Source organism: Equus przewalskii, chromosome 18 (genome assembly GCF_037783145.1).
Source record: "Equus przewalskii isolate Varuska chromosome 18, EquPr2, whole genome shotgun sequence".
NCBI lineage: Eukaryota > Metazoa > Chordata > Mammalia > Perissodactyla > Equidae > Equus > Equus przewalskii.
This window is the reverse complement of record NC_091848.1, coordinates 10,853,332-10,871,909: the sequence shown is the minus strand read 5'-3', so window position 1 is coordinate 10,871,909 and position 18,578 is coordinate 10,853,332. Positions and strand designations below refer to the sequence as shown.

The 18,578-nt window shown below is 35.7% G+C and overlaps 1 protein-coding gene across 1 annotated transcript in view; it reads right to left on the bottom strand.

Moving 5' to 3' along the window:
- LOC103558421 (uncharacterized) overlaps positions 1-18,578 on the bottom strand; it is a 505,308-nt gene that overhangs the window by 221,598 nt on the left and 265,132 nt on the right. The window contains exon 3 of the mRNA XM_070582944.1: positions 6,420-6,449. Coding sequence (XP_070439045.1) covers positions 6,420-6,449 — 30 coding nt within the window. The remainder of the gene's footprint in view (positions 1-6,419; positions 6,450-18,578) is intronic.

The following is an 18,578-nucleotide window of genomic DNA, read 5'->3' as shown; positions in this document are numbered from 1 at the left end:
AAGAGACACTCAAACCTAAAGACACTCACAAACTGAAAGTGAAGGGACGGAGAAAGATATTCCAAGTAAATGGCAAGAAAAAGAAAGCTGGGATAGCAGTACCTATATCAGACAAAATAGACTTTAAAACAGGAAGTGTAACAAGGGACAAAGAAGGGCACTACATAATGATAAAGGGAACAATCCAACAAGAGGATATAACACTTGTAAATATCTATGCACCCAACATAGGAGCACCTAAATATATAAAGAAATTATTAACAAACATAAAGGAAGAAATAGACAGTAACACAATTATAGTAGAGGACTTTAACACTCTACTTACATCAATGGATAAATCATCCAAAAAGATCAATAAGGAGACATTGGACTGAAATGACATAATAAACCAGATGGACTTAGTAGATATATACAGCACATTCCATCCCCAAACCACAAAATACACATTCTTTTCGAATGCACATGGAACGTTCTTCAGGATAGATCTCACATATTAGGCCACAAAACAAGTCACAATAAATTTAAGAAGATTAAAATAATACCAAGTATCTTTTCTGACCACAAGGCTATGAAACTAGAAATAAACTACAGGAAGAAAACTGGAAAATCCACAAACATGTGGAGATTAAACAAAATGCTACTGAACAACAATTGGGTCAATGAAGAAATCAAAGGAGAAATCAAAAACTACCTACAGACAAATGAAAATGAAAATATGACATGATAAAATCTATGGGATGTGGCAAAAGCAGTTCTAAGAAGGAAGTGTATAGCAATTCAGGCCTACCTCAACAAATAAGAAAAATCCCAAATAAACAATCTCACAGTGCACCTAAAGGAACCAGAAAAAGAAGAACGAACAAAACCCACAATCAGTAAAAGGAAGGAAATAATAAAAATCAGAGCAGAAATAAATGAAATAGACTTAAAAAACAATAGAAAAAATCAACAAAACTAAGAGTTGATTCTTTGAAAAGATAAATAAAATTGACAAACCTTTAGCTAGACTCACCAAGAAAAAGAGAGAGAAGGCTCAAATAAATAAAATCAGAAATGAAAGAGGAGAAATTACAATGGACACCTCAGAAATACAAAGGATTATAAGAGAATACTATGAAAAGCTATACAACAAAAAATTAGATAATCTTAAAGAAATAGATAAATTCTTAGAATCATACAACCTTCCAAAACTGAATTAAGAAGAAGTAGAGAATTTGAGTAGATCAATCATCTATAAGGAGATTGAAACAGTAATCAAAACCCTCCCTAAAAAGAAAAGTCCAGGGCCAGACGGTTTTCCTGGTGAATTCCACCAAACATTCAAAGACAATACGTAACCTTCTCAAACAGTTCCAAAAAACTGAAGAGGAGGGGAAGCTTCCTAACTTATTCTACAAAGCCAACATCATCCTGATGCCAAAACCAGACAAGGACACCACAACAAAAGAAAATTACAGGCCAATAACACTGATGAACATTGACGCAAATATCCTCAACAAAATACTAGGAAACCAAATAGAACAATATGTTAAAAAGATCATACACCATGATCAACTGGCATTTATCCCAGGGAGGTAGGGGTGGTTCAACAACCACAAGGGAATCAAAGTGATCTACCACATTAACAAAATGAAGAATAAAAATCACATGACCATCTCAATAGATGCAGAATAAGCATTTGACAAGATGCAGCATCCATTTATGATAAAAATTCTGAATAAAATGAGTATAGAAGGAAAGTCAATCAACATAATAAAGGTCATATACGACAAACCCACAGCTAATATCATATTCAATGGAGAAAAACTGAAGTCTATCCTTTTAAGAAGAGGAACCAGATATGGATGCTCACTTTCATCACTCTTATCTAACATAGTACAGGAAGTCCTAGCCAGAGCAATTAGGCAAAAAGAAGAAATAAAAGGGATCCAAATTGGAAAAGAAGAAGTGAAACTGTCACTTTTTGAAGATGACATGATTTTATATGGAGAAAACTCTAAAGAATCCACCAAAAAACTATTAGAAATAATAAATGAATACAGTAAAGTTGCAGGATACATAATCAACATACATAAATCAGTTACATTCCTATACACTAATAACGAAGTAGCAGAAAGAGAAATTAAGAATACAATCACATTTAGAATTACAAGAAAAAGAATAAAATATCTAGGAATAAATTTAACCAAAGAGGTGAAATGCTTGTACAGTGAAAACTATAAAACATTGTTGAAATAAATTGAAGACGACATAAAGAAATGGAAAGATATTATGGGCTCTTGGATTGGAAGAATTAACAGCTAAAAGATCCATACACCCTAAAGCAATCTACAGACTCAATGCAGTGCCTATCAAAGTTCCAACAACATTTTTCACAGAAATGGAACAAAGAACCCTAAAATTCATATGGAACACCAAAGACACCAAATACCCAAACCAATCCTGAGAAAAAAGAACAAAGCTGGAGGCATCACACTCCCTGATTTCAAAATATTCTACAAAGCTATCGTAATCAAACCAGCATCATACTGATACAAAAACAAACACACAGATCAATGGAACAGAATCGAGTGCCCAGAAATAAACCCACACATCTATGGACAGCTATTTTTCAAGAAGAGAGCCAAGAACATACAATGGAGCAAGGAAAGTCTCTTCAATAAAAGGTTTTGGGCAAACTGGGCAGCCACATGCAAAAGAATAAAATTAGACCATTATCTTACACCATACACAAAAATTAACTCAAAATGGATTAAAGACTTGACTGTAAGATCTGAAACTATAAAACTTCTAGAAGAAAACATAGGCAGTACACTCTTCAACATCAGTGTTTAGCAGCATTTTTTCAAATACTATATCTGACTAGGCAAGGAAAACAAAAGAAAAAATAAACAAATGGGACTACATCAAACTAAAAAGCTTCTGCAAAGCTTTTTCCTTTGCAAAGGAAAGCATCAGCAAAATGAGAAGACAATCTAACAATTGGGAGAAGATATTTGCAAACCATATATCTGATAAGGGATTAATATCCAAAATATATAAAGAACTCATACATCTCAACAACAAAAAAAGTAACAATCCAATTAAAAACATGGGCAAAAGGTCTGAACAGACATTTTTCCAAAGATGGTACACACATGGCTGACAGACACATGAAAAGATATTCAACATCACTAATCATTAGGGAAAAGCACATCAAAACTGCATTGAGATCATCTCATGCCCATCAGAACAGCTATAATTAACAAGACAGGAAATAACAAGTATTGAAGATGATATGGAGAAAAGGGAACTCTCATACACTGCTGGTAGGAATGAAAACTAGTGCAGCCACTATGGAAAACAGTATGGAGATTCCTCAAAAAATTAACAGTAGAACTATCATATGATCCAGCTATCCTACTATTGGGTATTTATCCAATGAACATGAAAATATGAATGCATAAAGATATATGCACCCCTATGTTCGTTGCAGCATTATTCACAATAGCCAAGACTTGGAAACACATAAATGGCCATCAAGAGACGAAAGGATAAAGAAGATGTAGTATATATACACAATGGACTATTACTCAGCTATAAAAAAGATGAAATCTTGCCATTTGCAACAAGACGGATGGACCTTGAGGGTATTATGTTAAATGAAATAAGTCAGAGGGAGAAAGTCAAATACTGTATGATCTCACTCATAAATAGAAGACAAAAACAACAATAACAACAAACAATCACATAGAGACAGAGATTGGTTTGGTGGTTACCAGATGGGAAGCGGGGAAGGGAGAAGGGTGAAAGGGGTGATACGACACATTTGTATGGTGATGGATGATAATTAGTCTTCGGGTGGTAAACAGGATGTAGTCCACAGAGAAATAGAAATATAATGATGAACACCTAAAATTTACATAGTCATAAACTAATGTTACATGAATAAAAAAATGATAATAAAAAAGGGGGATAAAAGAATAGCAAAACTTGTCATTGAGGTGGAGCTGCTCACTTTTCTAGCAATTTATTCTACTTAAGAATATGATTGTCATCATTTGTTTGCCAAGTTCTATAAAACCTTCATCTGGAATGGTTGCTTCAGGGAATGCTGGGTAAATATTTTTTGTTTCAATTTGAACACAGGCATAATTCAGTGGCTTTCTATTTAACTTTAACTAGCATTTTTTAACGTATCTTTACCTAACACAGTTTCATTTTATTAGCAGCATAAAAACAAACTTGCACTATAATTTTTCCACTGACAATGTTGCCTACTTGAAGGCATCATAAACTTATAAGCACAGATTTATAATTCATACATTATTTAAAAAGAAGAGACCCTTAATACATTTTATCTGCAAAAGAAAATAATATATTTGAATTAAAAATTATGTTAGTAGAGAAAATGATTCAACCATGTATGCAGAAGTATTCTGACCATATAACTGGATTATAATATTTAAATGTATGAAATCTCATTGACTCAGAAAATAAGTAATAAACTACTTCTAATCTCTGCTAAAGGGAACATTTCATAAGGTAAATCAGATAAAGAAAACTAAGCATTAAATGCAAATACTTGTGAGAATGATAGGGAATCAGACGTGTATTAAAACATCTTATTACAGAATAGATAAGATAAACTTAAGAACATAATCCAAAGGACAATATTCAAAAGCAACAATGTGCAAATTATCTGTTTTCATTTTATGGTAGCTATTAGACTGCTTATTTTTCAGGTTATAAAAATAAATGATAAATGGTTCTACTTATTTTAAGAGTATGTAATTTGAGAAAGTTAATATCCAAAGGAAAAATACTGTTAACCAAAGGTCAGAACTGATAAATGGATTAATAGCAGTTACTATACAATAAATTTAGCATTTAAAAAGCAAATATTGGGCAATTTCATCTTACTAGTGAGAGAAGAAACTAGGAGAAACTCTCATAATCTTTAACCCATTCCTTCCCCAAATCTCATTAAAACGAAAATAAAGAAATCAAGTATAAACACAGAAGTGAAGAGAGAACAGGAGATGGGAGGTCAGAAGACAATAGATGGCAGTCAAATTTTGGAAGGAGGAAAGCGGATGGAAGTGAGGTTACTGAGTTAGCAGAGAGACACTTCTTTGCCCTGGGAGCAGAAGGGTATTTACCAGTAAGATGGGAACCGAGTTCAGATGCACCATCCCTACTAGGCTTAGAAATTAGTTACCTGGGACCTTGGAAGTCCAGGGCACAGGGTGGGACTAAAAGCAAGAGGATTGTTTTGAAATCCATATAAGGAAATTCAGACTCTCAGATCCCAAGGTCCGCTCAGCCAGCTAATTAATCGCCCTTTCCTCACCCTCACAGAAGACAGGAAGTTTACTTCCCAAAAAGATTCAGGGACGGCCCCTGAGGGGGCGGGTGAAGCACTACACTGAAAGCCGGGGTTAAATGTACTTGTCCATGCTGAATGAGAGCAGAGAAATTGTTTCTGGGGAAATGAGGTGGCCCACACAAAAGATGTAGATTGTGACTGACATGTGGATGTCCTAAAAAAAATATTGCTTGTCTCTGTCCATTTACCCAAAGATGGCTCCCTTCACACACACACACAGACACACACACACACACACACACACACACACAGAGTTTCCCATCAGCCTTTTCTATACTGTTTCGTCCTGAGGTCAGGTCCCAAAACAACAAAAAACCTTGGAGGAAACAGACAATGCAAGAATAAGAAACTAAATGTGTGTATGCATGCCTGTATTTCTGTATGTGTATCCTCAGACATAAAAGAAGAAAAGATATTGCATCTGTGTAATTTGATCAGAAGCACTCAGAAAATGGGAAAAATTCTTAGAAATTAAAATAGCTGTTCAAAAAAATCCAATATAATGGCTGAAGAATTCTCTCAGGGTAAAGAAATAAAACAAACAGATGGAGGGGCCAGCCCAGTAGTACAGTGGTTAAATTCACACGTTCTGCTTCAGCTTCAGCGGCCTGGGGTTTGCTGGTTTGGATCCTGGGTGCAGACCTACTCACCACTTACTCAAGCCATGCTGTGGCAGGTGTCTCACATATAAAATAGAGGAAAATGGGCACAGATGTTAGCTCAAGGCCAATTTTCCTCAGCAAAAAGAGTAGGATTGGCGTGGGGCTGGCCTGGTGGCGCAGCATTAAGCTCGCATGTTCCGCTTTGGTGGTCAGTAGTTCTCAGGTTCCGATCGTGGGGTCGGACGTGGCACCGCTTGGCAAGCCATGCTGTGTCAGGCATCCCAGATATAAATTAGAGGAAGATGGGCATGGATGTTAGCTCAGGGCCAGTCTTCCTCAGTGAAAAAGAGGAGGATTGGCAGCAGATGTTAGCTCAGGGCTAATTTTCATCAAAAACAAACAAACAAACAAAAAACAAACTGATGGAAAACAGAAGACCAAAAACTTACATGTAGAAGAGATTCAATCCAGGAGATCACCTTCGGATTAATGGGGGTTCCAGAAAGAGAAAAAAGAGAAAACAGAGGGTCAGAAATGATCCAAGAAAATAGAGTACCATTTTCCAGTGCTGAACGCATGCATTTCTGGATTTAAAAAATCAGAGCACAGGGGCTGGCCCTGTGGCGAGTGGTTAAGTTCGCGTGCTCTGCTGCAGGTGGCCCAGTGTTTCGTTGGTTCGAATCCTGGGCGCAGACATGGCACTGCTCATCAAACCATGCTGAGGCAGCATCCCACATGCCACAACTAGAAGGACCCACAATGAAGAATATACAACTATGTACTGGGGGGCTTTGGGGAGAAAAGAGGAAAAAAAAATAAAATATTTTAAAAAAAATTTTAAAAAAATCAGTGCACAGATGAATGAAAAAAGGCCCACATCAAGGTATAATATTGCAAAATTTCAGAACACGAGGTTGAAAGAAAAAATTGAAAAAGCTTTTAAAAATAACCAGCCAGATACAATAGAGGCTATCAGACATCTCAAAAGGAAGGAAGGTAGACAAGAATAGAATGAGGCATTACCTTTAAAATTCTGAGGGACAATTGTTTTTAACCTAGAATTCTATAACCCGCTATATGATCAACCACATGTGGGAATATTAGAAAGACTTTTTGAGACAATGAAGATTTCAAGGAATTTACCGCTCCATCAGTCTTTCTCAAGAAGCTAGTGAAAAGTGTTGTCCTTTAAAAATAATTAGACATGAGATTCAGAAAACAAGGGAGAGGAAATTCCCAGAGCAATGATGAAGAGAAGTCCTGAACAACAGTGTGCTACAAACACAAGGGAAACCAGCTCCACTGGAACAGTGACTGGAGGGCCTGTCTCCGAAGAGAAAAAAGGACTGCTAGATTCCTTTCTGGGTCTGACCTTATTGAAGGCAGTCTATAAGTGCTCTCAGAGAGTCTGCACTGAATTACTGTTAGTTGCACAGGAAAATTAACAAATGAGAAAAATGAAGCAATTATTGGCTCCACAAAAAAAAAAAGTCAGAAAAGAAAAAAATATGTAATTGTAGTACACTAAACGGATTATCAATGATCGTTTATATAGTTACACAAATACTGAATATTGATTTAATAAATACATGTGACATAAGTTTTGGGAGGATGGAGGAGAGAAAAAAATGTATATAAAAAGGGGTGGAGATAGACAAGAAGTGAGATTTTCTCACCATCCTCATTTTCTGTAGCAGGAAGACAAACTATAACTGGAATACAAATATTAGAAAACAGCAATATGGTTATATCACTTATAAATCTAAAAATACACACGAGAAGAAACAGCTACAAAGGAGTTGAAATTAGGTCCACTCTAGGGAACAGGGATGGAAGAACGGGAGTGGTAAGTCAGTAGAGAGCTTTTAAAAATAATAATAATAGGTCTTGTATTATTCTTTGACTTTTAAAACTATGATCATGTACAACTTTCATAAAATACAAATACATTTTCTATAGAAAGCTAACATCTAGTAAAAATCCTATAATCCACTAATGGCCAGCTCTTTTCAATGCTTGTGTGGAAGAGAGTAATCCAAACATATTTTGACACTGCATACCAAATATCACTTGATTCATCTGATTTCTAGCATTTCTATGATGGCAGTTGCAATTTACAGTAGCTTCAAGATGGCTCTAAGACAATTCCAAAGCTTTCAGCATAAATTGGCCCTCTAAAACACTGTGCATAAATTTTCTCAGGCTCAAGCTGACCAAATGGCAATCAAAATGAAACACAAACAGGACGTTAATATCACTTATTGCTCAGTGAGCGTGGGAGAAAACAAAGCAAAACACAACCACCACTCGGCCTTACAGGGAACAGTTTCCCATTGTGATGATTATGTGTTGTCAAAATGTATTAATTCAAATGAAGAGACAAATGCATATGTCTGTTATGTGCCAGGCACTGTGCTAAGTATACAGGAAATATAAAGATGCATAAAATCCAGTCACATCATTTAAGGAGTTTATAATCAAAGAAATTAAAACGCTAGAAGGTCTCTTAACTGACCTCCATTTATGTGACTTCCTAGACTAAGCCTCACTAGCCGTTTCCTCCTTTAAACACGAAGACTGATGTCCATAGCATGTTGAACACTCAAGCTTAGGACTGCTCTTCCACCATTAGCTTCTTTCCCTGCCAGCTGAGTCACATGCCTATGTAGGAAAGGAAAAAAATTCTTCTACCCATTTAGGTTCAGTAGATGGCCCTGCAAAATAAACTGACAAATTAATGAGAAAACCAAACAGAATTTATTAATGTGTACATCACCAATACACATGAGAGAACTCAGTGTTGAGTAACTCAAAAAGGTGGTTAGAACTTGGGCTTACGGAAGCATCTTAACAAAGAACAAGAATTTGGTAGAGAAGTGACAAGACAAAGGAAAAGGGGTTTAGGCTTTAAGGGCAGCCAATTGTAGGAAAGTAAATATATGGGCAAACTAAGGGTAGGTAAGGGCTAGTTAGTAAGGTTTGTGGGTGTAGACTCTTTCTCTGTGCCATCTTGTCTCCAGTGATGAGACTGTTATCCTCTTCTTGGCATGAGAAATAGGGGAGGGGACATCTTCACAAGGAGAATTTATGTTCTTCTTTTAGAACATATTTATCATTATATAAATTTGATTAAATATTGTAAAAATCAATAAAATTTGATTGTCAAATTAAAATGAACCAGTTGAAAGGTTTGGGAAGACTTGCTAAAGGTGAAAAGTTGAAAAAATGCTGTTGAATTAGGCATGGAAAAAAATCATAAAAATATAGAAGGATTTTTCACAGATAACTTTGCAAGCATCTTTATATTCTCACTTATTTTTCAAGAAAATGAAACTGGATATAGAGAGGATACAAATAGATATGACTTATACTAAAAATACAACACAAAATCTCCAAGAGAGGGCTTACATTCAAAGAAAGTTTTAATTCTTCATCAAAAGGTGAATCACTAAAAGTATATTTACATGTCTTAAGTTAAAATAAATGCTTAAGGTTGTATATATCATTGACTTTGGATTGCATACGCTAGTTAACTAATGTGTCCATTAACCAGCCAACTACTGGTACTAAATAAGAGAGCTTCTGCTGTTTGCAGAAGTCACTTGGGCCCCCAGGGCATATGTTTATAATAGATTCCCTTGCAGTGGTGATGGATATGCTGTTCTAGTGACATTCTTTCATCTAATGTCCCCAGCTGTGTTCAAAACTAATTGACAATGTTCATTTCCAAGGTGCCTGGCTATGCTTAGCAAAAAAAAACTGGCCCAATTTTAGGAATTTCACATGAGATCTCACTTTTTTGACAACTATTTTCTAAATCATTGATCCAACTGTTAACATAGAAATAAGTAAATTCTGCTAAAGAAAAAAAAATTGATGCAATCCTCAAGAAAAGGAACATAGAATATTAGATAACCAGGTGGGAAAGGGCTTTACATGTCATATGACCCATCCAATTCATTAAGAATAGAGATATACTCAAAGCTGAAGAGGAAAAGGGGAACACAGTTCTAAGTGTCCATATAATAGTAATTATTTTCTGATGGCAATAGAAAATATGTCATCTCAAAACCTGACCTATTAGGTCAAAGGCTGTGATTTCAGCCATCATGGGGAGAGGTTTTCAAGCTACAGTATGATCCACGTGACAACTTTGTTTTCCTTGAAATGATTCAAAAATTAAAATTAAAAGACATATTATGGCAGACAGCTTATATTTTACTTTCTTTGAGTGTTATTTAATTGTGTTTAATTAAAGTAGAATACATTAACTCAGATAACTCTTGTTAACCATATTTAAGGAATATTACAATTCAGTCTGGCAACATAAAACAAAGATCCTTCAATTTTATAGTATATAACTCAGAAAACTTGGTTATAATTCTCATTTCCTATTAATTTTCATAATAAAATCAAAGACATTATCCCATGTGGTTAAATATGTAATAGATTGGCTTTAAATTTTGGATAAATTATAGGTTAAACTTGGAAGTGTTATGACAATTGACATATAAGAATACGTTTGGCTTCACAAGAGCTGGAACATTGGCCTAACAGTTTACTTCACTTTCTGCATACAGTTTTAACAGCATATGAAAATTCATCTTCCTCATCAGTCATTCATCTCTTCTGAGAGATCCAGCCCTTATCCATCCCCAACTCCAGGGTTCTAGATTTTGCTCTCCACTTTTGTCCTCCTAAGAGTTGACTAATAGAGCTAACCTGCAATATCACAATTCCCCAGTGTGGGGTCACATGACACAATATTCTCTGAAAATCCTTAAGTTTCAGATGATGAGTTATATAAAATATGGGTTTCTTTTCAATTATATAAATATTAAATTCTGTGTATTGGATTAGAATACAGGAGACACAACTTTATTCTTTTCAAAAGAGACAAATTTATATTTACATCCTGTAACATAGGTTAATGAACTGGTCTGGTGTTTTATAAAGTTACACCTTTTAAAAAATTTTTTTAATACAGAAAAATTAACAAAATCATAACAATCTCAGATTATAAGGACATTTAAAAATCATCCAGTCCTATCACTTGCGCTTGAACTCTCTTCACATTTGTCTCACCCAAAAGTTGTTCATTGATTTCAACATTCTTCAGAAATAAGGAATTCTATCTTCTGATGCAGCCTCATCCTATTTCTAGAAAAACTCTTCCAGAGTTATTATGAGAGAAGAAATATGACTCCTGGAGACCACATATGTTTTAAACAAAGGCTCAGAAATTCAAAGAACTACTTATTTCTGAATATTTCCCCTTTCTTCCATTGTCTCAGCATTTACTGAAAGAAGCAAAGAAACCTCAAGCCATGCTCCCCAAATCTCGTTTCCTGCCTATATCTTTAGAAATACCAAAGATGTTCTCTTAGAGTTTTCATATATTATTAGGTGCTATAATCCCCCTACTCAAATATGCATTTCAGCAAATTCTACCTCACAATGTTGCCTATTTTCTTGTGCGTGTAATGATCACGAACCCATTTGGTTCTATGTACAGTTGCAGCTGTCTCTCACTCAAAAAAGAAGCTCCAATTACAACAATCTGTTGCTAGTTCTGACAAGAAGAAACAAGATGTCACAAGTTTTGAAGCCCCAGAACACCAATAATTTAGTGCTAATAATTTTAGTCCTGCCACTAATAATTTAGCAGTTGGTTTTTCACCAAGAGACATAAAGGCAAATAAGCAAATCTAATGCTCTTTACTATGCAATCAATAGAGGTGGTAAGTGATTACCAATAAAGGTGGTTCTACCAATGGAAAACATTCTAACAAACTGAAATAGATGGTAGTAAAAAGCAAGAATTAGTTTGTTTTTAAGAGGTAAAATTTCTCTTCTTCATCAACATAACAGTTTCACATTAAAAAATGTCAAAATTTCTGTGTCAAAAATTAAGTCCAAAATATGATGATGGCACCAAACACGAGTATTTCATTTTAGTGGAATCATATTCATTTAAATAAGGGACAACAAAGTTGTTTTCTAAGGAAGAGAAGAGTTTGTCACTTTCCTGATCTCACAGTAATTACATTTTAGTAAATAAATGTTCTCTTTAAAGTGCAAAATATTTAACAAAGTACTCAATCATTACTATTAATTTCTCCCTAAATCAATCTCTCTTTATGTTTGAGAGACTTTATGTTACATCTAGAATCAGTTTGCATTTGTCTTCCATCCTAGTAAAATTCAAAACGAATTTGTTTATTGAAGGTTCAAGGTGCAGCAACTTGTTCTCCAGACTTTATATAGGTTTTGTCATGATTAATTTGCTTCAGGCATTTTGTTTTGCTGATTTGGCTTCAATTTCTCATCTCCACCTCTTCAGAATGCACTTTATTCTGTCCTTTGTGGCTCGATCTACAGAAACGCGCAACCTAGCAACTGCTCAGGTTTTCTACCTGCCCTTGCACAAGTTGTTCAAGCAAAACATGTATAGGTTGGAAATTTGATGGAAAAAAAATCTTTTATTTTTTCCTTCTCTCATCCATAAAATAAGAGAGAAGAGGTATTCAGCCAGAAGCACTCCAAAGTAACTATATCAAGTAGAGGCACAAAAAATATCCCTCACTATAAGGAGGGTGATAAAGTCTTTTTGATGGAATTATCCATCATCTGTTGTGCAGGTGTGTCAGTGGCCTAGAGAGCAAGAAGCAGTGTGTACAATCATGGTCACTAAGAGGACCTGGAACTTTGTCCATAAACAAATAATCTCATATTAATTTATTAGTCAAGTCTTTGGTTCTTTAGTAATCCCATATTCTCCCTAAATTTTTCATTCAATGAAATGGAATAATACACCATGATGGCATTTCCCAACTGGAGTTGAGCTAAAAAGCCAAATGTCGTAAGAAATTTCACATTTTTGAGAGTTGCAGAAAGTTGTTACTACCTAAAAATGTTTCCATCTCTTTGAATTATTTATGAAAATTATTTCCCTACCGGAGTGGATATGACATTTTCAGCTTTACTGTTAAGAGCACAGAGCACAATTCAACAACCCCTTTTATGAGGCTTTAAGAAAAATGAATATGCAGATGTGGTTCTGCTCTCACATAAGATGTAAGGAGGGGGATCTATTTCAAATTATATGTGTAATATGCTTATGCTGACAGCACAGAGAGAAAAAGTAATAGTCTATTAGCATATGGACCAAGATACTACTAGAAATAAGTGACAAAATTTGTACTACAGAAGCAGACAGTATGGCTTAGTGTTCAAAGATGGGCTTTGCACTGATATACATCTGAATTAGAATACCATTTCTAGCTCACACTAGTATGATGAATTTAGACAAGTCACCTAACCTCCGTAAGACTCAGTTTTCCCATTGTGGACTGGGGATAATGATGCATACTTCATCAAGTTATTACGAAGACTAAATGATAACACTTTATTCATTCAACTTTCATTCAATTAATATGTATTATGACATATGTCAGGCAGTATTCTAGGCACTAGGGATACAGGAATGAATAAAAGACATAGACCACTGTGCTGAGACAATGAAGGATAAAAAGGAACTATCCAAGCAAAGAGTCTTCTAGAGTGAGAGACCAGCAAGTGCAAAAGCCCTGTGTTAGAAGGAGTTTGACTAGATGGAGTAATAGAAAGGAGGCCAGTGTGGCTGGCAGACCATAGGGAGTAAGGAAGACAAGACAAGTTTGGAGGGACAGGCAGGGTGAATCCTACAGGACCTTGTTGTTTACTTGGTCATAGTTTACTAAAACCCGTAAGTTGACTAACACACAATAAGTTTGATACCTTTCAGGTCTGAAGATTAATATTATTTAAAAAAATCAGAGCCATCTATTTTATTTGGCTCCCTCAACTTTTCTCTTTCCAGGGCTAAGACTACTTGACCCTTAGCATGATTTCTACCTAAATCTGTAGGATCAATCTGATATCAAATAAGGAACTTGAAAAGGCTCAGAAGAAGAACACAGCATATCCAGATGAGTGACACTTTGCTGGGCTACAGATTCCAATTGTGGGCACCAGCATTCTACCCAAATGCCCAGTTGGGACTAGTCATACCTCACAGGTGCCAGCCCCAGAAGCAGACCACACCAGCCACACTGTTACTTGATAAGATACACCCCCACCACAAGAAACAAAGCCACACATGCCCAGCCAGAAAGGAGCAGGGTCAAGGTGGGGAATATCTAAAAGACTGAACATTTTCCTAAAAGATATTGAGTCATCCAAAAGAGATCATTAAAACTGAAAGCATCAGTGATGCACTAAGTTGACAAATTTAAAGTTTGTTGCCTAACCCATGAAGGGGTTCAGAGTATGTCACCCCAAAATATACCACTTTGGCATAAAGATTATTTTGAGCTGAATGCAATTTAGAAAAAGCAGACACAGGACAGGGTCTCTGCCAGCCCCCATCCCCATCTTCCTGAAAGCAGAACGTAAATACATAAATTCTCCTTATAAAGGCACCCCCCCTCCTCAAACTTCTCATACCAGGAAGGGGATAACAACCTTATTACCAGAGATGAGATGGTACCAAGAAAGAGTCTACACCAACAAACCTTGCTAACTGGACCTTATTTACCTTCCCACAATTTGCAACCCCTAGAAACTCAAACACCTTTTCCTTTGTCTTGTCACTCCTCTACAGATTTATTTTTCTTTTGGTAAGACACTGTATAGACCCAAGTTCTAAGCACTCCTTTGAGTTACTCATCACTGAGTTCTGTGTGTATGCACAATGCACACTTTAATAAACTCTGTGTTTCTTTTGTTAATCTGTCTTTGGTCAGTCTGATTTGCAGGGGCCCAGACAATGAATCTAAGATGGATAGAGGAAAAAAGTCAAGCTTTTCCTCCCCTACACCCATCTACCTTATGTTTAATTGGATGAAAGCTCATTAGCTTTTGAAACTAAAATCATAAACAGAATTCTATTTATAAGATTGGTAATAATTTCTTTCTAATATATACATGTCTTCAAGTCACTTCAATCTGTATTTTACATAACAAAATGAAAATATCACATAAGTGTGCTTAAACCGAATTCTGTGTTGAGAATCCAAAAACAAAAAAGGCAGAGCATATTAACAAGGTACTGCAAGCAGATGATTTGCATTAAGAATTTTCAATCACATTTTAATTTCAGCTGCTTATTTGTAACAAAAATGCCTCAAAATCACTTAGGTTTAAAAACAACAAAAAAACCAATGATATCATTTTAGATGTTTCAGACATATAAACAATATATAAAAACGGAGTAAAAGACTTCTTAAAGAATAAAATCTTTGTTTCAGTTGATTTCTGTAACTAATCCAATGCATCCTCTCCTCTCCTCTCCTATCTATAATGTTGATAACATAATTGTTTCAGTTATTATTTTTCACTTTCGTAGCTTCTTTCCTCTGAAGTAATCCTTTTCTGGGAGAGGAAAGATAACCTAATAGATTTTTATATCTTTAATTTTGTGCATTGTGTGAATTTTTAATGCTAATGCTTTAAAGAATTCCTCTTATTTAAATAAGATATTTGATAAAAAGTATTCCAGATAATCTTTCCACTAAATCTCTAACAGCAAAGCTTTAAAAAAAAAAAGTTATTACCATATGCTCTTTAATGCCTAAAGCAAAGATCTAGTATGGAATTGAGAAGCATAATGAGGTCAATCTCAATTCCATCAATGTTATGTTCTATTAAAATCAAATCCAATCACATTCCTCATTTCAACCCAGCATGGCTTGGCTTTGAGGTATGTTCAGAAATGCACTTAAATTAGAAGAGAAACATTAACATTTTATTATATGAATACCACTAATGGCTCAGAAGATTAGCAGTAACACATTCTGGAGACTTCCTCTACTGAAAACGTACTCTTAATAATATTCCCACACACCTAACTGTAACTGTGGGAGGTGTAGTTTCAACTAACAAAGTTCATAAGCTCTTGGTTAACAAAAGAAAAAGAAAAAATCACTAGCAATGAAAATCCCTTAACCAGAAATCCAGTTTCATTTGCCATTTCACCAGAAAATGATTCTTCATTTACATCATGCCCAATTAAGTGAAATAAAGTGGTGTAATTCTCAGGTGAGTAATGGATCATCCTAAATAGACTATTTATGAATTATAACTAAATTTGTTATTTGAGGGGGGAGGGGGGCAGGAGGAGGGGTTTAGGTTTCCTCTACTGCCTAGCAGGAAATGATACAAATTTATCATAATTCAATTACTCTTTGCTCTACTTTATCTGTATAGACTTGATAGCCCACAAGGCTCAAAACATTCAATTATGACAGTCAGTTTGAAGTCTGAAACAGGTCGCATCATAAACAGCTTCAGAGTTAACCCTATTCCATTTCCTATTCCTATTCCTACACCAACAGTACATCACTGAGAACAAGGAAATAAACAGATAGCCCTTAACTTATGGCAGGAACATACTCCTTAATACTTTATTTCTTTCACGTGAATTCAATTTCTTGAGTGCCTAAATTATAACCAGCACTGTTCTAGATAGGTCAGATATAAAAGCCATGGCCTCAAGAGATTGTAATATATATCTAAAGACCAGAAATGCATGGAACTAAAGACCTTTTAAGCTATAAATTCTCTCAAAGGTCATGAAGAAGGAGTCATTTTACATTTGTAGGAACTAAAGCCCAGGTAGTTTAAACGCCTTTGCACAAACCACAAAGCTAATTAATATTCTGTTGGGACCATAATCCAGAAGTCTGGCTCTCGGTCATTGCTCATCCTGAATATGAACAAAGAAAAGAGCTGCAGGAGTGGATGTTATGATACAAAGTATGCAGACCTCAAGGCTATGAAAGCTCGAAGTGTAGAAAATACTCGAGGAGAAGCCACCTTTTCTCTCGAAACTTTACTGCTGAAATCACACATTCCTGGAGTCTTAACGCCCAATGAAGACAGAGAAGCATACTCCAAAACATGTTGAAATAGGGGTTCCACTCACGCACATGAAGAAAAGCAAAACATGTCACCCCAAAATATGCCTCTTTGACATAAAAATTATTTCAAGCTGAAGGTAATTAAGAAGAAACAAATGCAGGAAAAGCTGTCTCTCCCCTCCCCCTGTTCTGCCTAAAGGCAGGATATAAATCCTCCTTTGCTGGAGAAGACTCTAGACTCTCAGCCCAGAGAGCACCAAAGGAACCTGCCCAAACCTCACTCCATCGGTTCCCTCCCACGTACTTACCTTCCCCAGTTCACCACCCTTGGAAACCTGAAACCGCTTTCCTTCGCCTGTCATTTCTCCACAAACATTCTGTTCTTTGTTGAAGATGCTATATAAATCAGAGTTCCAAGTCACCATTCTGAGTTACTCTTTGTAAAGGTTTACTCCTGCATGATGTGCACTGCGTATGTTAAGAAACTGTTTTTCTCTTAATACTATTTTTGTTCAAGAGTCCCAGCTGAAAACCTAAGATGGGTAGAGGGAAATTTTTGCCTCCCCTACACACAAAAATTCCTTCACAAGCTTAAAAAAGCACTCATCACCCTTAAGCACTCTAGACCTTTGAGCTAAAAAGCCAACCACTGAACTGGACCCTTCTGGAACACACAATGCCACAGTGTTAGTGGAAGCTAGGGGCTCTCTATGCATAATTCTGAGACTCTTTTAGGAATGCCTTCTCAGAGTTATAGCAGCTGGTGGTCCTGAAGCTCCACATCTGATTTATGTTCTGGGCACAAGTGAAAGTGTGGAAAGAGAAGGCAGTAGCAGAGGGAAGCAAGAAAGTCAGAATGAGGGAACTCTAAAGATGGAAGAAATTTCAAGTGAGGACTCCTAAGTTTTGACATCAGCAACAAAATTTTAAAATAGTTTTTAAACCATTGGTTCCCTGCTACAAAGCTTATTCTATAACGTTAAAAAATATATAGCATATTGTGCCTAGCACAATTAAAATTTTTCTAAAACTATCATCTTTAAGAGTTCTAGAGAATAAATTAGGTTTATTTATTTTTATTAGTACACAGTGCTGAACTAAATCTGTGGCCAACAACTTCTTTATTCTAAACTCAAGTATTGTACATGTGAATTTCTTCTTAAACATTTAGTCAGTAACTATGAAAAATGATTCAAATATGTTTACATGCCCAGCCTTTACAATTGGGGCTAATTTGAATGAAAGCTGTGGACTCTTATTTAGAAAAATAAAGAAAGGGAGAATAAGAGATTTTCTTCTCTGACTCCTCCCTACCCCACCTCCATGAAGTCTTGGGAAATATATATATTTCTCAGAAAGAGACAGAGACAGAGACAGAGATGGAGAGACAGCGAAACAGAAACAGAGAGAGAGAGAAGAGAGAAATTGAGAGAGAAAGAGAATAGACCCATGGAGCCTGGGCCAAAGGGTCAGCAATCCCGAGTGATTCAATGATAACCCATTGAACATTGGGAGGGTTGCTACAACAGGCACAACTACATCCTCAAACAGAGAACACTGCATTTAAAACGATCTTCTTAAGACAGTGGATAAAGAAACTAAAATATTCACTGTGGGAAAGGGATTAGTAGATAGAAATTCTTAAATATAGCAAAATTATTTTATTAATTTTAAGGCCTGCAAATTGCATTAGTATGATGTATATTC